Source organism: Mycteria americana, chromosome 4 (assembly GCF_035582795.1).
Source record: "Mycteria americana isolate JAX WOST 10 ecotype Jacksonville Zoo and Gardens chromosome 4, USCA_MyAme_1.0, whole genome shotgun sequence".
In the NCBI taxonomy this organism is placed as follows: domain Eukaryota; kingdom Metazoa; phylum Chordata; class Aves; order Ciconiiformes; family Ciconiidae; genus Mycteria; species Mycteria americana.
In genome coordinates this window covers 19,738,011-19,761,436 of record NC_134368.1, presented here as the reverse complement: position 1 = coordinate 19,761,436, position 23,426 = coordinate 19,738,011, and the positions used below count along the sequence as shown (strand labels likewise).

General features: G+C 36.8%; 2 protein-coding genes across 12 annotated transcripts in view; one reads left to right on the top strand and one right to left on the bottom strand.

The window, feature by feature from the left end:
• Positions 1-4,988, top strand: part of KCNIP4 (potassium voltage-gated channel interacting protein 4) — a 360,997-nt gene extending 356,009 nt beyond the window's left edge. For all 5 annotated transcript variants that reach the window (XM_075499184.1, XM_075499183.1, XM_075499182.1 and 2 more), the window contains one exon: positions 4,941-4,988. In XM_075499184.1, the coding sequence (XP_075355299.1) occupies positions 4,941-4,988 (48 nt within the window). The remainder of the gene's footprint in view (positions 1-4,940) is intronic.
• Positions 4,989-6,579: 1,591 nt separating this feature from the next.
• PACRGL (parkin coregulated like) lies at positions 6,580-20,604 on the bottom strand. Of its 7 annotated transcripts, none has more exons than XM_075499844.1 (8): positions 20,472-20,604; positions 17,239-17,396; positions 15,595-15,662; positions 14,441-14,531; positions 13,152-13,286; positions 11,337-11,444; positions 10,227-10,307; positions 6,580-8,031 (listed from the first exon to the last, which is right to left on the bottom strand). In XM_075499844.1, the coding sequence occupies exons 2-8, from the start codon at positions 17,377-17,379 to the stop codon at positions 7,975-7,977; spliced, it is 681 nt and encodes a 226-aa protein (XP_075355959.1). In that variant the 5' UTR covers positions 17,380-17,396; positions 20,472-20,604; the 3' UTR covers positions 6,580-7,974. The 7 variants fall into 7 exon arrangements, with proteins under 7 accessions (XP_075355959.1, XP_075355965.1, XP_075355961.1 ...); XM_075499850.1 differs by having other exon boundaries at positions 17,239-17,392; positions 20,472-20,564; XM_075499846.1 differs by lacking the exon at positions 20,472-20,604 and adding an exon at positions 20,027-20,465.
• Between the last annotated feature and the right edge of the window lie 2,822 nt (positions 20,605-23,426).

The window sequence follows — 23,426 nt, the reverse complement described above, 5'->3', positions numbered from 1 at the left end:
ATGCAGTTAGTGAGTGATAGATTTATAACCACTTGGAACAGGGAAAGCCGGACAGGAAATAGCAAAGATGCTCTAGAATTGGTAAGTTTTTATATGCATTTGTAGTTAGTCTTTGGGATTGCTCTCATGAGCACAGCTATCTAGTAAGTGATTCTCTGATTGATTTTAATCCACTGATTTTGGGGGATGAAAGAAAGACACCAGCTCTTCTAACTGTGGTTGTTCTGTATATCCTTAGCAATGGGTATTGGATAGTGTCTTCTGTTGGCAGTGCTCTATGGCATTGACCGTAATTCTAGCTTGTCAGTCTTGTTCAGTATGAATGAAAGGCATTTGCTCTGCTAAAGCTGAGTGATCATCAGAAACAGAGATGAGATTTATTTCCCGGCTGAGGTCTGCAGAGTCCTAGAAATTAAATGAAAGATTAATCTGGATATGCTAGCCATTATGGTGATGGGCTGAGTGATTAATTTACAAAGAAAATTAGTACCTTCAGTAAGGAATTGCCGGCTTTCCTTTTCCAATGTGATTCACAGTTTCTCAGTTCTGCTAGAAATTCTTATTTACTACTTCTGAATATTCAGAATACATGTGAGAGATGCTCTCTAAACCGCTACATGACAGAGACACCATTCTCATCTTGCCACTTATCTCACCTTCACTTGCTTTTAACTTCAAAGGTGGCAATGTTTTTTGATACAAAAAGTATCTCGCTGCCTAATTTTTTGTCTCTCTACCTACTGAGACCTGTTCTTCTATTAAGACTGCTGAGCTGCAAAGTGTGTAATTCATGTTTATATCAAGATTTGGTTTCAGAAATGAGATTTCGGGTTAGGATTCAATCCAAGTCCTTTGAGAAACTTGATTCAGGAGTTAACGTGGCTTCAACCTTTTCAGGATTACATTTTTCACAAAGGACAGTAGTGGCCGCTTCCTTTTAAGATACAGCTGTAGGAAACCCTTTTTTTAATACCCTAATGGGTATGAGACTGATCTAAAAAGGTAAGGTTCAGGTTCCTTTCTTTCCTCAGCATGCAGTGAGTCACATCACTCCAGGAGCGAGGAGTCTCATCTTCCATGAGCATGTAACAGTGCCAAAAGCAAAATTAAATGATCCTGTGGTCCTTCCTGTAGTAAATCCGCCTGTGTGTTAGACCTGCCATGCAATATTTTTATGTTTTCCATATGTTCTTGTGTTATGGAAAAACAGTGGTTATTGTTATTGCCCTTCATTCAGTATCTCTTTTCCAAGCTGTAAAGTACTCATTTATTCAATTTTTCCTCCTAGGGAAACCAGTCGACATGTTTAATTACCCTTGGCCCTCTCTCTAGACCACTGCTAGCTCTACTAGTACCTTTGGTTTACCAGGATCAGGACATTCAGAATAGGGGTGCAGCACACCTGCTGCTCCCTAGGCTTCGACAGCTGTGGTGGCTTCCTCATCTACAACCCCTCCTTTGGCATTAAGGCTGATGTTAGAGCACATCTGCGCAAAACCTTCCCTGCCAGTCTGGGACCTGGGAATGGGAAAGCCCACTGATGAATGTGGCAGCCAGCATCTGGTGCGCCTGAAAATACGCTAGAGGTATACAGAGGGTGTGTTGGCCAGCCTCTAGGCTCCAGCTCAAGCTGTGAGATGGAGTCAAAATAGTGCCAAGAGACAAGCACTACAAAAACCCCTCAACCAAACTCTAAAGCTCAGATCCCCTCCAGTCTGCATCTTAAAACAGACTAGAAGCCTGTTCTGCCAGGGAAAGGCTACAGGAGCCTTTTCTTTGAATGATCTCTCAGGCAAGAGTTGCCAGCCTCTGGGAACTGCCATTCCTCTATTTTGAGTTGGAAGACAAATTAGTGGGTCTTAGGAGTGCATCCCTTTTACTGGTGTTTTATTGTAACTAAGGAAGCATGGCACGCTTCCTTTAAGAGCAAGAAGGAACACAGCTGAGCATATTTGAATACAGAGGCTCCACTTCAGGTTCCTGGGGTAGGTTCCTGAGATTTTTTTGTAGTATCAAGAGCCTCTGGTGCATTCTTAAACACTCATTCTACACACATGTGCCTTTTTAAAAATCACCTCCTTGTGCTGAGTCCTGATTTGGCACAACTATCAACACAGTAGCATTGTACAGCCTGAGGTACGCAGCAAGTTCAAGACTCTTAATTGACGGGCCCAATGCAAAGAATGGCCTGTCCATTCACAAAGTGTTAAGCAGTTATGTAGGGAATTACAGAGTGTGCAGGCTTTGAGCGTGGTCTTCTCTGGTCACTGGGTATAAGGACCTATCTTTGCCCACAATTAAGTGAGGACAGCAAAGGTGTTTCCCCTCATCCTCCCTCTGTCTTGGACAGGGAATGTGTATGACCCGATTCCGCTGCCCTTCCTACCCCATAGAGCCACGTGCTTGAATGCCAGTCTGCCATCCAGGCTCCAGGAGTCTCCCTGCTCCCACAGGAGAAATGGACTATCCTGCCCTAGGGATGCTGGACTGAGTCCCAGAAAGCAGCTGCTGTCTGTCCTTTCCTTACCAAAGAGCAGAGAAAGGTCTTGGGAACCAGTAGGGTGGCTAATTCAAGGGCTAGGCACTACCCAGTTCCTCACCTGCCTCCTTTCCCTGCTTGGTGCTGGTGCAAAATGGTCTGACTCAGGCATTGCTTCCTATCTACAGCAGCACCTGTAGATATGAAGAACAGAGGCAAAGGGCTAAGGTGTGCATTGGTGAACGTCAGGGTGAATGACTTAAAGCTCCTTCTGATAATGATAAAAAGGCTTCTGGGATAGATATTTTCTGCAGGACTAAGCCATTCCATACACAATGCTGATGGGTCTGGGCTAGCCTGAAAACAAAGTAGCTGTCTCAAACTTCAGTAGGAAAAACCTCAAAGTTGGCTTGAAGTTAGGTCAGATCTGGCAACGCTCATTCATCCATGTTTTGTGCTTCATATGGATTATGCTTCATAGGCACTAACACCTCCTAATGTCTTGAGTTAGGAATCATTAAACAAATCTATTACGAAAAACTGTTTAGAAAAATGTACTGAAAATAAAAGAGGCAAATGAGAAAGATACACTTGTCAAAGAATTCTAATGCAAGCATCTGCTTTTTTTTTTTTTAAGATGGAAAAAAAGCTACTAACAGTCACCAAGTTCCAAGTATTATGACAAAGCTATATTTTCTTGTGAAGACTCTTCCCATTTGACTGACTAATGGAGGGGCATTTGGAAGTCTTCTGTATAGAAACAGCAAACTTCAGAAATATGGAGCTGATTTTAGAAAACTACTAGTTTCATTAGTGATGATACATATATTAGAAAATTGGTAGGAAGTGTCAAAACAGTGTTTCTAAATTAAGAACGTGTTGTTTGCTTTGCACATTTGCTGAGCTTAGTTGCCAATGTATATACAAAAGCATTTGTAAATAATTAAATGACAAATGATTCCAGTTAAACCAAACTTTAAAGTTACATTAGTCAGTGATCTTCAATGTTATACTGATGTTTCAAAACAATGCAGTAGGAAAAAGTTAGTTTATTTTAATTTCCAGTTATTTAATCTAGTAAATTTCCTATGCAAACTTTTTAAGCATTAGCCTACATAACAGATTTTTTTGAAATTACATACCATTGCTTTCCTAAGTTAGTTTATCAGCACAAAATAGGACGCAGATCACTTCTTACAGCAACATCACTTGAGAAGACATACGGAATCAAAGATGAAAACCCCACTGTGCATGTTTCATAACATAAATTAAGGAAATTATTCAGACTTGTCACTTTGTAGAAAGCAAATCACCCCCTAGACTGAAGAGTGAATAATTTAACTGGAAATTGATACTGATCATGTGTTATTGGAATATTAATGTACAGAAGGCCTACATACCTCTCAGTAGTGGAGAATACTACGAGATAATCTTTCTAAGAGGTGGGGTTTTTATGCCTCTCTCATGAAACTTCCTAAAATATTCTATCAAATTCAGTCTTTTTATTCACTACAATTAAAGGTGGCTAGGTTATCTCTCAAGAAAGTACTAAATGGTGTGCATTCAGATTAAAAAAGAGGATCATTACAGTGGAGACCAGCAAATGCTAAATGAGCATGTAATATACTCTTGTATTGTATATATATTGTATTGTGCAACCAATTGTTGATCCAGAAGTGCCACCAAATATGGGCTACTACAAGTAAACTTTTTATTCTATACACTGAAAGGTAAATGTTACAAAAAAAATTTTTCCTGACTGATGTGCTGGGAGTTATTTACTGTTAAAAATTGGAGTACAGAGTGATGCATCAGTAAGCATGATGCAGAACTTGTAAGTCGAAGGTTTTGTTACCTACCTAATGAAAAGCAATCAGAAAGCAGAAGTAGCGCTGGAAAGCAGTCAACATCTTTCACTGTGAACACACAAAACATCTGAGCTGAGGAGTCAGAGTGTTGTGGTGATATTTGCGGAACTGACTCATTCTTCAGTTCACACAAAGATGCACACTTAAATCTATTTTATTTAGAGTCATCCCTAGCTATGCAATAGGATGCCCTACAACTGCAAAAAGGCTCCCATGTACAATAGACAGGACTAGCAATTTCATGTACGGATTCACACTTCAGATACAACAATTATTTCTTAAGTATTTATTGTCTATATGTATTTTGTTATACTGTATATAAACTTATAACCTCTGAAATACTGCAGATAATTTTCTTAACATGCTATTGCATTCTTGACAGAATAGTTTCGGTTTAATTAATATATACAAAAAACCCTATTTAAGCATAGCTCCATTGACAGCCTTTTTCTGCTAACAATTTCTCCAAACAAGCTAAAAAATAATGTTGTCATTAACTAAAACAGTTAGTTCCACCCAATTTCACTATAGATACTTGCCAACTACATTTGTAATGGTGTATGATTTTTGGTTTTTTGTCGTCTTTTTTACAGGATGAGAATATAATGCGATCCATGCAGCTCTTTGAAAATGTGATTTAATGAAGACATTAGGTCTACAGCTAATGGATGAATATGAGCTATTCTGCAACATTATCTAAAAGATGGATTTCCCACTTTATCATAAATAAAATTACTCAGCTTTACACTGAGACATGTATTATGCAAATAAGTTTTTTATTATGAACATTTCCCCAAAAGAACTTTCTAAATTACACAGTTTAGCACTTCAACAGTGGCTATTTAGTTAACAAGATTGTTCTGAAAAGTCAGGTTTTTACTCTAAACCCAAACAAAAAAAGACCTGACATTACATAGCTTTATTATCATTCCAACCCCTAGATAAAATAGATACTATCACAAGGAGATTAAATAAATATTCTTAGTTTTGCTACTCATTTGTACTGGATTAAGCTCCAGGTGTTTGATTGTATTTCTTAAATCTTAGCTTCTAATTTATACAGAGGCATTACCATGTATTTTCTTTTCACATTTTTATGGTGTAGTCCTCATTTTTTGAATAATACTTTGAGTTAAAGTGCTATAAGCAATGTGCAATGCACATCTTGCTGCACTTGCCTTCCACCTTTGACTTGTTTTTCTCTTAAAAAAAAACCCCAAACCTAACAAAATAAATAACTTGCGAGGAAGAACTGTTATAGAACAAAAAAAAAGAAATTGCATATAGGTAGATTTACTCCCTAACAAATACGAGTAAGCTTCCATCAATCACACTTACCTAGTAAATCTGCATTTAGTTTATCATGACATGAGTATCAGGAGTCCTACAGACTGTATTTCTAATTCTTCTTGGATGCGTCCGCAAAGTTCTTTGCTTAAAATTAAGGATCTTCTGACTGAATTTTTCATGAAGAAACTTTAACCGGATCCTAACACTGTTTTCATGAGTATGTGTCTTTCTGCCTTTGATGAAGGCAGAACATGAACAACTTCTGAAACTTCCATCCCACTTCTGTGCTTAGAATGAATATCACTATGTAGTAACATCTACTACTAATAACTGCTAGACAGGCTAACATCTGTTTCAGCTTTTTGTAATATCTTTAATTATGAGACAGAATCAGGAAAAAATTGGAAACTTCAGCTATATAATATCATCTATATGTGATAACTGCATTACATTTTTTTAGGATCATTTCTTCATTAAGATTGGAGCTACCTTAATTCTGAACCTAGAAAGATGTTTCTAAAAAAGTATATACCTAAAATATAATACTGCTCCCCATCTATGTAATTTTTAAGACATATTGTCTACAGAGTTTATGCCAATACTTCAAAATAGGTGAAATGCTATCAGAGATAGGCCACTCTTCATTGTGACATTGCTGCAGAAAGGGGATTAATGAAGTAGAAAGAATGTTGCAAGCATTCTTTTGCAAAAATAAATCAGGTATCTATTCTGGTGTAGAGATGGGATGTTAGAGGCATGTTGAAGGCTGCTCTGCTATCACCAGTGTAGGATAAGAGTAGTACAATACATGTACACCTGAAATCTGCTGTAGCGTGTTTGTGTAAACTAAATGTGCACATTTTGTAAAAAAAAAAAAAAAAAAATAAAGTAAACATGAAGAAAAACAAGCAGCATGATCAATTTTTTGAGTGGTTAAACAAATACTTTTATTTCTTCAAGTTAAACATTTTTGCCAACAAAATTAATTTTTTTTAAAAAAAGTTTAAATACATATATCTTGACTTAGCACAGTTCTGATCTCAGCAGAAATCTTAGCACAGTCCTGAAGTAAATTTAATTTAGCCAAGCAGCAGTAATTTAAAAAAAATTCTGAAATTGCTTTCACAGGACAGATTTTTTTTTAATACCCTATGCAACAGCATCTTTTGATGACAAAAAAACCCCCTTCCAACAACTTCAAATTCCAGAATTGAATTTTCCTCAGGGGAAAAAGTTCTATGGCAAATTTTGTTACTTCAGTCAGCTCTCCCACACAGAGTAACTCAAATACCCATAACAACATGAACCCTGAACAGTATTTATTACAAGACCTGTTAGGAATTATTTTGCAATCAAGTTCAAATACGTTCATGGACAAATGCTGCACCCTACAAGGTTTGACGGCCAGGTAAGCTGGCTTCTGCAACCTTTTTATTGTCTTTAACTTATATTTTTTCATAGCTTCCCCATTCAGAAGTTTATTAGCTTGTCTGGAGCTGAATTCACAAGCTAGTCCCAAGCATATCTGTGGCATTACAGAACTCAATGCAAAGGGAGCACAGTGTAAATACTGCGAAGTTGCCTCCTACATCTAGCTGACATTCAGTAGGCCCAAAGCTAACTGCAACTATTAGTCGAGCAAAACCTAGGCTGTGGCTCTACAGAGCAACCTGATGCCTCTGCACTGTATTCTCCAGAGCCTCTCCACCTTCTCAAAACAATGCGCTGCGAATGCACTGAGCAAGTTCAGTTTTGTACCATATGCTACCTGTTTAGTGCGTTCAGCTTCATACCTTTAAAAGCTGACTCTCAAGAAGTCTAGATGAGTTCTCATAGTTCTACATCTAACCCAGTAAGTCCTGATGAACCCAAACTGCACCATCTGTGCCTGTGGCACAAATTAAGTTATGTGTTTCAAAAGTGGGTATACATATGTAATTTAACACCTAGTTACTATTTAAGTGATTACAGCCAAATTATTTTGCATCACACAAATGTACAAAACATATTAAGCACTGCAGATCTATTAAAGGAAAATGTAATTTACAACAAAATAACAATCAGTATTTACTCTGCTTTTGAAATAATAGCAAATTAGTCAATGTCATTGTAAGCACAATCCATATGCAAATAGCGGCAAAGACAGAGAGCATTATTTTAAATAGTCTTCCAAAATTACATATTCACAAACTGATAGGACTTTTCGCACTCTCCATCATACTGAAGAACTGCGATTATTTTAAGTATGTATCATACCCCAAATAAGCGTGAGTGATGTTCACAGGCAGTTTCTTTCCAATCTTCACCTTACTGGACAAATCACTACAGTTTTCTTGATCAAGAGGAGATAGAACAATAGGTTGGAATTTTAGATTTGATGATAGCCACAGTTGCCTGTTGGTGAAAATAAAACAAATTTAAACAAAATAAGGAGCACTAGCACTACGTATATGAGTATTCATATAGTCTCTATAAATTGTATAATTCACAACTTTTACTTACTTATCTTTGTTATTATCAAACAGTAGAAAACTAAAAAGTTAATATTTGCTGAGAAATTTACTGTCAAAAGGGCTGAAAATAATGAACTGAAAAAATGAAGCATTGTGATAACTAATGATGGAGAGTAAACATTCAAGAGAAGAGATATGTAAACTCAGACCTAAAACTGGGCATAAATATAGACATGAAATAATAAAGTTTTTTAAACGGAGGAATGATATTCTGGAAGGGACTTCTAATAAAAGTAAGAATCACATACATTATAACTCATTTGGAATAGAAATTTGATAAATTCATTAGTTGGATTATATAATATTGCTTGTAATCACAATTTAAAAATTTGTTTCCAGTTTTCTGCTTTATCTTATTACGGTATTTTTAAAAGACACACAGAAAGACCTACTTGCAAAACTGGTAAGACTACAAGAAATCAGGGGACAGACAGAAGAATTAGAGGTTAATGAGTCACTGTATTAGTTACATTATCTAGACCTAAATTTTCAGAACATCAAGATGAGATGTAATTTTCCTTTTCTTGTCTCACTACATAGAAATAAAAAACTCTCATGCTTCTTTATTTGTTGTGATGTTTTTCAAGTCTGTAATACAAACACTGCTACTGCCCTTAAATGAGTATGAGCAGAAAAAAAAAAAAGTGCTGTCTACTGATTACTTGGGTGCCTACTGATTAAGGCACACAAGCTCAGAACTGGTAGACCTATGTTTACTGTCTCTACTCTTTAGGTTATTCCTATTCTTTACCAACGACCATTTAATATAATACATGTAAGTGTTCATAGGGTCAAGAAAGCAAATATTTTCTCTTCTAGATCAATATCCAAGCGAATACTCTCTCACTTTTTCTTCTCTCCTCCTTTCTGCACAATGTACAGTACAACAGAAAATGGCAACAGAATGTTCAGCAGAAGAATACTCTGCCATCTATTACTTAAAGCATTTGTTTGATTTATAGCAATTGCAGATCTAACCTCTGGGTTAACCAGGGTGGGCTGGAATGCGAGTATCTGATTTCCTCAGTAAGTGACCTAAACACTAAGCTGTTACTGGGAATGGGCAGGCATCATCAATAACAGCAAAAAGTATCTTTTAGCAAGAGTAAATCCTGTTGAGAAAAGTATTCAGACTTAGAAAAAGGAACATGAAGCCTGCATCCCAGGCATATTGGAGCAAGACAAATATTCAGCCCGAGTCAGGTGTCAATACTCCAGAAGGGACCAGAAGCTATTTACTAGTTGACATTTGGTGAATTCCCGGATCACTCTTTGCAGGCATCTGTCCTACCCTACGGTCTGTACAAGAAGCTCACATGCTTTACTCAGCATAAGCATCTGCTTTCTAAGTGCTGCAATGCCTAACTTGGAGTAAGGACTTGTATTAGGCATCCTGAATCTTACCCTACGCAACTAACCTATTTGTCACATCAGTTCAAACCCTGGAAAAAAAATTTAGACTTTCTAGAGAAATTAAGAATTTTCAAGAAAGAACAGCATCTCATTTAACCACTAACTCTGCATAAGCTTCCCACCAAGGACAATAAAATATTCCAAGCAAATAACATGGGTAGGGATCCACATAGATGCATGCTTGCTCCCAAAAAGAGCTCTCCTGAAGGAGGCTTGGTGTGCTGTGCTGTAAGAGTCTAGCCATGCAGCTTCTTATGTAGGTATGGATCCCTTGGAATATTTTACTGAGACATACTCCTGTATTTCCTACTCAGAGATTAAAACAATGGAGAATACAAATGAAAAGTGGGAGATTAAAAAAATGGGAGAAAACAAAACCTAACTATCAGAATATGGATTACCCAGCATAGATTTAATGTCATTTCTATTACCACTCTATACGTCAAACAGGCTAAAACAACTATTTTACTATGGACTGGAACACAACTCTGCTGATTGCCACAGTGGAAAATCCTGTGTTTTATGCAATATGAATAGTTGTGACATGTAAAAATAAGCAGTTTTCAGAATGGGTTTCTTGATCTGAAAGCCAAGGATGGAAATTGTTTTGGCAAAGTTACATTCAAATGTGCAGATTACAGAATAATCATCTGGTCAACTCACCTTTCCACCACATTGCTCCAACTTTTGTAAAGCAACAGTAATTTTTTCTCTAAATTTCTTGTCCATTAATCTCCTTGAAAGCTATTGGAAAAGTAAAATAAAAAGGTTTGCTGCACAACATAGTACAATATATGCAAAGAGGCCAATATAATTCTATTTTATTACCTTGTTTCATCTTGTCTTTCAAAAATTAAAGCCAAAAAGAAAAATCACTTTATAGCTTGTAACTAATGTCGAAGTATAGAACTCAGTCAAGGCAAAAGGAATAAAATGTTAACTTATGAGGAACTTAAATTCAAAGAAAGATCAACTGTTAGCAAAAAAAAAAATATTTATTTTAAATTTTTTTTCTTTTAGCAAACAAATTTTAAAGAGGTATCAACCTTAAAAAAAAAGTCATTCTTAAAGTGCTGTCCACATGAAAAGTTAACACATTTTTTACATGCACTGAAAGAGATTTATTACAGTGGAAATACTTCAAAAAAAACCTACTGCAATTTCTCTCTTCTGCATTGGATGCCTAAAATGTCCTTTTATTTTGCTGTAAAAGTGCACTTTTACAGTGCAGGAAACAGGCTAAACGAAACCATGGAAAGCCTGTCTGATAGCGGAGGGATGTCTACAGAAGGACTCAGTATAAAAATACTTTCCACAGTCCCACTCTAAGTTTATTTAATGAAGACTTCCTTGCGCAGAAATCCCATCTGAAAGAAGTGGGAATATTTGCTTATGTTAATTTATTGAAACTTTCACTTTTTTTTAAAATATTCACACTTAAAATGCAAAACTTATTTTGCAATAAATATAAACTTCCCTTCAAAACATAGCATCTATTTCACCTCAGGCTTGAACCTGGACCTTTTTTAAATAGTAGAGACAACACTTCCATTATTCTCCATTTTATGTTAACAACAGGTTTTGGACCTTGCTAGAACTTTATGTCACCATATTATTAAAGAATCATGGATTTACACAGAGGAATATATGAAGTAATGATTTTCATGGAACTGCTGAGTCCTCCACTGTATCTGTGCAGATATTATAGTAAACATCTCAACAAAAGTACCATAAAAATACAGATTATTTTTTACTACAGCATTAAAAACTTACGCTTGTGAGTAGATGCTTAAGATGATCATTAAGAGATGGGCCAACAACAGCACTCAGTTGAACTAAAGCATCCAAACCCCTTCCAAATACTTCATCATCCGAATGGGCCTTCAGAGGGGGAAAAAAGAAAATCCTGTCAGTAATATTCAGACAAATGCACATGTTCTTCAAAACTGCAATCTCTACATTATGATTGTATATAGTATTTTTAAAAATTAAAACTACTGTGCAACTGCTAATTGTTATAACGTTATAAGTTTAGAAATACAATATGACTGAATATTAGTATCTAGAGGTAACATTTAAAAACAGAAGTATATTTTTAAAGTAGAAAACAAAAGTACCCACAAAATGTCAGTGAAACTCTTGCATTTCTTCTGAGACAAGGAAGCTAATAATTTATTATTGATGAAATAAAAAATTCGGCAGGCAAAACAAACAGTTTACCACACCAACAATTTCAGTGCTTCACAGCATATTAGAAAGAACCCTTCAAATGTCGGTATGTTGAAATTGGGAGACAACATTTTAGTTACAATTGTAATGAATTCAGGGTAATTTCTGTGTAATTCATAAAAATAATTGTCTTTGTTGGAGAAACACAGGAGCCAATGACTTTCTGGCTCAATTAATTTAGTCCCCTGCCAACTACAGCTTTGTCACCTGCCAGCAATTATCAGGCTCTTATCTACTTCTAGAGTGCTTTGCCATCTTCATTACTCCCATGGGAAGGTTCTTCTATACCTGAGTTCTCTAATGGTTTAGTTATCTCACTCTTCCTTTAGCAGAGAAATTGATTCATAACAATTTATTTTGTTCTTGTACTAATACTGATGTTTATTTAAACAGTTATTTTTCTACTCTGACATTTGGGCCCTGAACATGTTTTTTTGTTTTTGTTTTTGTTTTTTTTTAACTAAAAGTCATTGCCTGCTTGTGTAGTAGAAAGTTTAACAAGACTTTATACCAAAACAGTGCAACAATAAAAATTATCAGATTAATAACAGTAATTGGAAGAACAGACAAGAATATTTTTTCTAATTTTGTCTTCCAAACTAAACCAAAGACACTGATAACACACAATTCTGATCTTCTATTACACCTCTGATCTGAGATCACAAAGAATTTTCAAACTTTCAGTCATCTCTATAAAACCAGAACTGAAACACAGCTAGATTAAAGGACAACAAGTAGCTGAACCAGAAAAGGACTCTGAAAGATACGAAAAAGATCCAAAACAGATTACCTTTGAGGCCAATACTTTTACCTCACTTTATTTTCTGAAGGAGTAGAAAAGTTAAAAACATTTTTAAAATGAAGAATATGACCTCAAACAGTTTAACTATATTCTTCCCTTTTCCTCATTGGCATAGTCTGTTTTACCTTTGTAGCATGTTTTGAATTTTTAAATGTAACAGATGAGTATTTATTCTCACATCTCCATTTTACTTCACCTCAAATTTTTTTTGCATGTTATTATGTGGATATATAAAAACACCACCAATACATGTATTTATTTCCGCTTATATTCAGGTCTTTAATAGAACATTTCCACAGAATTTGCCTATAGCCACTGTCATACAGCTGTACAAGGAGTTGCTCATCTGAATTTACAGTTAAAGACATATTTAGCTAATAAAACCAAGGAAGGGTTAACATGAGAAAAAGAAACTAATCCCACCCCTCCAAACCCCAAACCAAAAGCCCACGCAATAGATTTATCACATTAATATTTTCTATGTAGCCCTCACCAGCACAAGAAAAAAGAAAAAAAATCAAACCCATTAAAATCTCTGCATGAAGAGTAAGACATACCAATGCAGCCTTTAACACTGGAACTAGACGAGGCAACAAGGGAATTGCTTTTTCAGTAGCACCTTCAACCATAAGCAATTCTTTAAAACCCTCCTTTGAAACAAATGTATAGGGATGTTTTGTCTCTCTTAGACCCTGTTGCAAATGAAAACATGTTTGCTTAATAGCGAGTCTTCTTTAAAAAAAAAAAAAAAACACATTAAAAAAGAGTTCCACATAGCAGCAAGATAATGTTTAGATTTCGTTACATCAGTTCAAAACATAAAATACACTAACTCCACCATGTGGAGCCATTGAGTACAACTCTGCTCAGAGAATATTCTTATTCATTTTTCTTTTGAACATTGAATATTAAAACTCACATTATGAATACTGCCGATTCAATCAATATTTGTACTTCATTACCTTTACTCTAACTACCCAAGGTAATTTTTCAACAAGACCATGAACAAGAATAGGCTATATTTGTAAATGGTTTTCGTACCCTGAAGGAAAAAACAAGTAGAAGGTGAACTATAGAAGGAAAGACACCCCCCAACCCTCTGCAACACCAAAAACTTGTAGATGCTACAAATATGCATTTCTAGTGAAGACCTGACTAGCAGAACTCAAAGATTTAAAGCCCTATGGCTGAAGTATTTCTTCTTTTCATAACAGGAGCTGTAAGTTACTTTAGGAATTGACGCTTTATTTAATCTTTAAAAGAAAAAAAAAAAAAAAAAGCACCACCTCTAGAGTGTGTACTTTACTCCATCTGCCACACTGGATTCAACATTTATTTACACTCCTGAAACATATTCGGTGATAAATGTCACAGATGATGCTGAGAAAAGAGAAGCCTGAACATAATGTATAGTATTTCTCTTTCACTTATTTACAGGATCCTATTTCCACTGTATTAGTTCAATCTATTGAGGAGAGCACTCTTACTTCAACAGGTAAGCTTTATATACAAAAAGAATCAAAACAATTTTGTTTACAAAAGAACCTGCAAAGCCACAAACAGATTGAAGTATTTCATTCAACAGTTGGGAATCTGAGATGCAGTCTTGTATGTGGCCAGTATCTCAAAGATTAAATAGCTCTGCCTAGCTCTCCCAGAATGCTTTAACTAAAGAACTACAAATGGCAATGTTCTTGACCATCCTCATTCATACAAAATCCTCACAAATGTTTTTTTCATATTTCCCCAGTAGGTGAGTCTAAGTTAGCTAGCTTAGCTTGTTACAAAATGCCATTTGCAATTAGGAAATCCTGTATGCTTAACTTTGCAAGAAAATTGAATTTACCTCTGCCAATGTTACAAGAAGAGGATCAAAGGGAACTGTTTCAGGAAGGCATTCCCATTGCAGTCTGTGCTTTACTGAGCCATGCACTAACCTATATAAAGAATAAATTAACATAGAAGAATATGTAATTTATTGCTAAGACTATATTCACTTTAAATTTATCAGCAACTGGTTTGCAATATTACTATAATGTTATATACACAATTTCAATACATACTGCTCTCCTTGGTGAAATGTATAATGGTATTTAACAGTGCAATTATTATAATTCCCAAATATGGCAGTTTTCAAAATTCTGCTCCCAATCACATAGAAATCAGAAAATAAAAGTGATCAAAATTATAGATGGCTCTCATACCAACACAGAAGATGCTCCCTTTGCAAAGTTACTTATTTTGATAAATATCAAGAAACATTTTCCTCAAATAACAATTGGTAAGGGAAATTAGTTGAACCTGAAATAAAATCTTATTGGAATTCACCAGTTACTCCTAAGATAGAGATAAAGGCTATCTATTAATGATTATTTTATACATGTATATACATGTAATAATGATTACTTAAATTTTTGTTAAGTAATTCTGCATCCACTTGACAAAACACTAAAGTGCTTATTGTCTAGGCAAACATATAATAGACAAAAGTAACTTGAAACACCACAAAGTATTACTTACAAGTAGTTTTGTTAATATCTGATATTGCTGACAACTACAGAATTGGAATATTCAAGAAAATGTTGTCATACTACTTACTTCAGACAAAGTAAGACTGCAAGATGTCAAGATGACTACTTACTAAAATGGCTAATTTTATTATCTTTGTTAGTAGGGAGAAGTAAACACCATTACATGAAAAAAATCAACTTCTTTCATGAAAGAGGCTTAGCAAACCAAATCTACAAATACCTAGCTATTCTTTAAAAAATGCAGCTTCAGTATTAACACAGCATAAAAAAAGAACCAAAAGAAGACAATTTCAAAGACATGGAAAATTGCTTTCTGCTTTGAAAAGAGTTAAGTATGAGAAATCTTTTTAGAAATGAACAAAATCAAACAGCTTAACTAGAAGATCAAACATGAATAGATGTATTTCAATCTGTGTAATTCGACCTAACCATAATATATTTAGTAAAAAAATAAACAAAACCAACACACCTGCATGGAATCCCACCTTTAGCATATATAGCAGCAAATGCAGAAGGTGGTCGAGAATGAGCACCAAACTGTGAAGACCAAAACAACAAAACAAAACAAAACAAAAAAGGCATTATTTATTCATAACAGTAATGTTTGATAACTATTTGGAATATGTTAAAACTGCAGTTTACCAGAAAAGTAACTTAGTCATATGATTCTAAAACTAATCAAAAAAAGAACTGCAGCTATGGGGTGGAAAACATATATTTGGTACATTTATCAGAAAACTGCTTTTCAGAGTTGTCTGGCTAGGAAGTTGTAAAAATGAATAAATAATGTAGAATCAGTGCTCTCCTGATGGAATACCCTTATTTTTCTATTTTCTCTTGCAAATCTTAACACTGAAGTCTTATGGGTTCTCTCCTTAACAGATTACAGACCTCTCACTTTCCTAATGCTCTTATTGTTGTTATATTGGTAACATGCAGAAGGCATATTTACTCCAATTCCATCTTGATCCGATTATAGACAAAACTACAAGGTGGCAAGATGTGGGAGAAACAGCAAGTGTTGGGCAAGATGATATGAGGGCACTGGAAATCAGTGGGGATGTTCATACCGGGTGAGAATCTAGGAAGGACTCACTGGAGAAGGAAACTAGGAGCTTCATGGGAGGAAAGCCTGCACAAAGTTGGTTTTTATCATATCCATGCTTCTTATGCATATGAACTATGGTATTATTTATCAGCATGATCATTCAGTGCTACTTTCCAGATTAAACATCTTACCACAAAGCATATAGCAGGAAATATAATGAAATCTTAATTTTTATCTTTTGAGTGTTTGAACCTTCAATAACATTGTTAAAATTGTGTGCATGATTTGACAACTTCTTCGTTTAAGTCATCGTACTATTTGCAAGAAGGTTTCAAGAAAAAAAATGCCCACGTGAAAGTATTCAGCCTCTATTTATGGGAAACTAGTACCTCACCAAAGTACTCCCACGTTTAGTTTATTTTCCAAAAGGTCTGTGACATTAGTAATTGTTTAGCTGATATGGCCCAGTGGTGAGCTATAATTCACCCACTCAAAGCCAGTTCCCTAGGCACAAGACTTCTGGGAAATAAACAACTCCTTTCATCAGTCTTCTCCTGAGACCCCAAATTCTTCCCAAAGTATTACATATTCACAGTACTTCGGAGTTTCAAGTAATGCTCCTTAGCAATTAATTTGCTAGATTTTATGAGGTCTACGTGATCTTCACGATGCTACCTGATTCTTGGTTTCATTCCATAACAGATCAGTTCCTCTAAAGGAGCAAGTGCCAAAATTTATAACTATACTAAAAAAGACCCCAACCCTTTTTAACTCTTACCTCTAAATCTCTTTTTAGGGCAAAAGTATATGGAAAATAAAAAAGTTACCATCCAAGCTGCAATTGTACCACACCCCCTTTTTTAAAAAAGTAATAAACATGTTACGCCTCAGGCATTTGAGCTTAGAAATTAGGGAATGTATGATTAATAACAAAAGTTTAATTTAAATTTACAAAACAGGACCAGAATAAGCATGTCCTGCATGTATTTCATAAAGTAAGGAAATTTCTTCCAACAAGAGATCTGTTTTAAACAAACAAACAGAAACCCCACCACCTATGCATACCGGATCAATAGTTTTAGGATTCAGCTTGTCACTAGGCTTTGGCTGTGGTTTAATCGCAGGTTCTGGAGAACACGGCAAAGGAGAAGATGTCTTGCTTTTCTGTACTGCAGTCTTTGGTTTTATTTGGATGCCTGATGACATTCTTAGAACATTACTTCCTAGAACAGAAAAATATTAAAAACATAAAATAGTTTTCATTCCTACATGACAGAATATCAAGGGTTAGAATCCCTGGGTCCAAAGACTGACCTGAACAATCAATCAAGAAAATCTGAATAAGTGTACTAGAAAAGAAATGTTTATTCTTACATATCCTAAGCAGTGCACAGGATAATTTTGAGTCTCGTCACTGCATCTTTCAAATGCACACATCTCCTAATCCTGAGCTGCTCCCCTTTACTTCTGTACTTTGAGACCTTCAGCAAAAGTGAAATTAGCTACAGTCTGCCTTTAGGGTAGCCTACAGAAACCCAAGCAGCAATACAGTGCTCAGCAGAACAGCCCAGAGTGAAATAGGTTGGTTGGGTACAGTTACAGCAGAAGACAGTAACAATTTGAGGAATGGCCAGGATGAAGGAATGAACACAAAAGCAAGTAGATTCAGGACACAAAAACCAAAGCAGAATCAATAAGAGAAGATAAAAGAAATGTAAAGTAGGAAAGAAAGAACACAGAAAATTAATTCCAATTCCAGTAGCAAGAATGGAAGTATTTTGTTAAAAAGAAGGCAAAAATAATTTTCTGTATACATGCTTAAATACTGATTTAGGTACACACATTTTAATGCACCAACTACACATGTTATTATATATGTATGTAATTGCATTAAAATGTCCCTGATAAAAAAAATAGTCTACTGCTTATTTAACCAAGCCTGACACTATGATGAATAATAGAAATTATTCCTGAGAAAAGACAGGTTTTCAAATGTTAATAAAATTATAAAGTGTGAAAATGCGAGTTTTGAATATTATTAATGTTCAGTAATTTATGCTATGGTGCACTCTGGATGGAGAAAACAATTTAGTAAATAAGAAATTACATTCCTTTAGTAAACAAGAAATGAGGCTACATAGAAATGAAAACAGTAGGAAGCCAGTTAAATAATACACATAAACAAACATTGCCACAAGGATGAGTAGAGTGCTTGCCATCCAGCCATCACCTTTCGCAAGTTGATGACACCTGTTTTTGTCAACAACATGATTAAATTCCAAATACTGAGATCAGGATGAACTAGAGAGGCAGATTTTTTTTGCCACACTACTTCCACTCCCTGAGCTTTATATGCTACCTCCCCTAATCTCTGCCAGAATCTTGTACATGCAGTCCTTGTTGTTTGGCTTGGTTCTTCTAATTCTTCCGACCAGACAGAACTTCCAGTGAGGTACTTTTGTCATTATCTAAGTTATTAAATCTTTAGGATTATTTCTACTTCTAGTAAGAAGTCATAAGGCCCCAGCACTTGTGTAGATATGCTATGTCCTTATGACTTGTAGAAAGAATTAAATGTGGCACCTAAGTTTTACTGAATGTTGACAAACATGTAGTAATGATTACCAAATTAGCTAAACTACAAATACAAAGCAAAACTAAAATTTAAAGCAATTTAAAGCTGTTTAAAGCAATACTTCTTGACTGACAATTTAATCAGAACTAGTGATTCAAATCAGTTCACCCACCGTACGTCTCGGTTTCTCTTTCCTATCATTTTCAGAATACAGGCTGTCTCCAGTGACAGTCTTTTTAAAATAAGAACTAACATACCACAATTAGACAAAAGTCTCTTCAGAACACACAAAAACTTAAACGACACTTACAGGAACTATTCCGTTTGTAAAATGCAAATCATTAAAACCAGAAATAATTTGAAGCCCTAAAAGACAAACAATAACATAGAAAGAAAATTTACTGATTTTGTAAGCGCCAGCTTATTATCACAAAACTCTAATCACATTAGAGTTAGAAAACACATTTCTAACTACCAGAAAAATAAGAATCAAAACTGGTTTATACTATAAAAACACCAGATAAGTTCTTGACATTAGTATTATATATCACAAAATAGTGCTATCCGTGTCAACCTTTGAAATGTACAACTGCTCATAATGTGAACAGTCATCTTGCTAATAACAACATAAATATTTTTCTCAGAAAAGTGTTCAGAAGTAATTAAAATGTATTCAAATTCTTTTCTCTTCAAGAAGTAATCAAGACACATGCCAAGGACTTAACTAATGACAAAATCTAGATGTATTTCAAAAGTCATTGGTTGTACCATCAGAGAAAGTAAAAAATAAAAGGTGTGACAACAGGCAGGAACAATGTTAGCCCTTTGGGACAAAAGTAAAGATAGGAGTTAAGGACAGTGATAACAGTTTTGTAAAAATGCAACTGAGATAACACGCCTATGTATTACCAGAGGAGGAGGTGGCAGAGAGTGGAAAAAGGACTTTTCATAAGTAGGTCTCAGTCTTCAGAGCAAGATGAAAGGTCTTGTGTAGTCAAGAGCTGGGAGTCACACGCATTTGTAGAGATCAGACAGCAGAAGTATAGTTGTAAATCAAACAAGTGACATACAAGGCTTGATACAGAAGTGCACCATCCTCCTGGCAGATGAGAGACTTCAAGCAAAGGACAGAAATCCTTAAACAGAAACAGAAAAAGCACCTTTAAAAGACATCTTTCAAAGGAGGAAAAGTGTGGCCTGGAGTTTGGGTTCTAGAAGTCACTTAAGAAAGGCGGAATGAAAGTAAGTAGGATTTTAAAGGCGAGGTTGCTCCTTTACCCTGGTGAGTGTAAACTTTCCCGGAGCGCAGCTAGGGCAGAGAAGGAAAGAGATAAGGGCCATCGAGCACCGTAACCGCCAAGAGCCTCAGACAGCACAGCTCTGGCAAGTCACCACAGAGCCGCCGGACCGAGCCTCACAAACACCGTGGGGCATCAAAAGACCCAGCGAGACGACGAGGAGGGACATGCACGCCCCTCCTCGGGCCCCTCGCCCCTCCCCACAGCTCCCACTCTCTCGCGGGGAAGCCCAGGTCAAGGTCGCTAGAGAGGAGCGGCGGGCCGGTGGGCACAGCATTCCCCCTTCTTACGGAGCCCTCGGGAAGGGCAGCCGCTCAGTGCCCCGAGGGCTCGCTGCGGGGCTGCGCCGCTGCTCGGCGGCGACACGCAGGGCCCGGCCCGGCCCGGCCCAGCGGTACCGCCCGGCCGCAATACCAACCCCTGACCTGGCGGGCGGGCAGCTCCGCGCCCGGCGACGCTTCCTGCCGGTTGCCAGGGAAACTACGGGCCGCCGAGAGCCCAATCTTCTTCGGCAGGCCGAGCCTGAGGCGGGGGCGCTGAGGCGGCAGCATGCGCGGCGGGAGCATGCGCGGCGGGGGGCGCGCGCGCGGCGTCCCTCAGCGGCGCCCGGCCGAGGTGGCCGGCCGCGGCTGAGGTAAGGAGGGAGCCCCGGCACACGGGTCCCGGGGATTCGCCCCGGGCATCGTACGGCCGTGCTGGAAGCTGAGGTGGCGGGTCTGCTGGGCCAGCTTGGCCGCTGGGAAGTGCCGGGCAGCTGAGGCACCGCCTTCAACTCATCAGAGCTTCAGTGCTTGCTGAGGAAAGAGCGAAAATCAGATTAAAAGGATAGTTGTTTTCAACCTGCCTTATATGTTTGTCATTAGAATGGGGATGGTAAATTTTCAGCTGACATTGCCCTTCCTTTTTATCCGCTTCTTAATAGCTTCCGAGGGAAAACAGGATTTGGGAAATACTATATTTTGCTTTTAGGCAAAAGTTTTTTTAGCCAAAAAACTTTAGGCAAAAGTTTTTTTAGCCAAAAGTTTGGCTTTCAGGGACAGGGCCACATTCCCATTTGCAGTAATTTTTGTTCCAAATACAATGTTAGTTAATTTTTAGTTTCTTTTTTCGGATAACCCACTCCTACGATACTGAAATCTCTTTCACAAATATGGTATTTATTCATACACCATCACATTTGAATGTGGTAAATGGCCTTTTGGGTAAAAGGGCACATTTTTTTTCCTCTGTGGACCCTATTAATCATCAGAATGCTTTCTTGCTTTTTTTAAGAGATGTGTTTATTCTTTCATGCACTCAACAATAAATCAAGCAAGATGTTTTCTTGGTTTGCTTAAATTGTGTGGGATGCAGTCTTTCCACCGTCGCATTCTTTTTCACTTCTGTAATTTATAATGAGAAACTGAGTGGGACTTTAGAAGTGGATAAGAGAGGCTATTCTCTTGATTTGCCACAAAAAAAACAGGAAAACACACTGACAGTGTTGAAAAGTAGTTATCGGCTATTTGAAAACTACCATCATCAGCATTAGATTTTGGCCAATGCTGGCATTTCATTATTAGTTTTATCCAACATAAAGAGTTGATATCTGCCAATAATGGGAAATTGTAAGTGAGGACATTTGCAGAGTTAAAATAGGGCTGCATAATTGAATGCCTTTGCAATGCATTAGTGCAAGAGATCTTTTGGAAATAGAGAAGGAAAAAATGATACTGTTGGAGAAGGGAAGATTTCTATTTCTAAGTGTTTTAACTAAACACAACAGACATTACAGTACTTTCACAAAATTGTTTTACTGTTCCATAATACTGAAGGCAATAGTGGAATGGATGTCTTTTTATCCATAAATTTTACAGGTTGGTAAATGATCTCAGAAAAATCCAATATTTGTAAAGCAGACCATGCAAGTCTTTGAAAATCACACTACAAAATGCAAACCAGCATGCTTATCTCCATAACAAGAAAACAACTGCTTTTCTGAGTGAGGTTTGGTTTTAGTTCAGTGGTTTAGTATCATTTTATACCTATGGCTGCTGTAGTTTCTTTGTGAGTACAGAACAGACTACAGTTACATTCAAGCATGGAAGAAAGTAGTAGTACAATTCCTAAGTCAGTAGGCGGTATGAACTGCTGTGTTGCATGAAGCAAAATACCACTGATCAGCTCTGTGGAGTCAGCAGCTCCCACTGAGTTCCTGGAGGCACAGAAACGACTGGGTTATAAAAGGACAAGTAAGGCTCCAGTCTCTGTGCAAGAGCAGGGCTTAGTTCAGAGTTCAGTCAGTTTCCTGAAAAACGCAAAATAAGAGTGTTACGGTACGGTGGTGTATAGGGTATGACACGGAGTCCTGCTGTACTTTGAACACTGAATATACAGACTGCACTGCTCGACTTGCAGTGAGACGTGAGTTGTGAGATCAAGGTCTGAGAGATACGCACTGAATTGTGGATGCCTGATAGACGTGTGTCCCTCCATTTCATGTCTTGTGGCATTTCATCTCTTGAATTGGGAGAAATCACTGCATCTGGCTCTCAGGGAACTGCCTTCAGGCAAGGCTCTTTCAGCCATGAGATCTTACCCAGGGGTGCTGGCCTGGCTTTGGTGAGCACCAGCACATCCCTCCCCATACTAGGGCACTCGGCATAAGGCATCTCTGCGTGCATGCAGAGATACATCCTGGGCCTGCGCCCACATCTGCGAGGCTCAAGCACCTCCCACCCCCGTGGGAGGAATACAGACTAAAATGATCCTAAATTCCTAAAACAGGGTAGGATGAAACTATGCCCTTATAGACACCTTTTCCTAAATTGCATGATATTTTAAGAGTTAGGAAAAGAGAAGTCCTAAGGTTAAACACGTGTTCAGTCCCTTCTGATTCCTCCAGTACAATCTTAAAATGTTTTTTATTACACTTTTCCTATGAATTTGCAGATCCCCTGCTCCTTAAGTAGCCTTCTCGTTATTACTTTCTAAGATCCTGCTGAATATTGACATGGGGAATACGGGTCAAAATACTTGTAATAAAACGTGTGTTTAAAATAAAATACTTTTCATACTGTGTCCCATTATTTTTGATAGTTGTAATAGGAACTAGTCTGTGACATTTTAAACATATTTGGTGGATGGACAATTTAGAAGGAAAAATACTGTAAGATCTGTACTGTGTATAGATGAACAAAACATGACAAATTTTAGCATTTTTCTCCATTGTGATACTACTTTGTTATCTTAAATATGGTGTCAAGAGCTACTATTATTACTGTATGCATGCATAGCATTAGCTCCAGTTACTATGAGTTTCTCCATTATGTATTTTTTTAGTTTGTTTAATGTAACTGCCATAAACCTTTCTAAATGCTTAAAAAATAAGTAAAAGACAA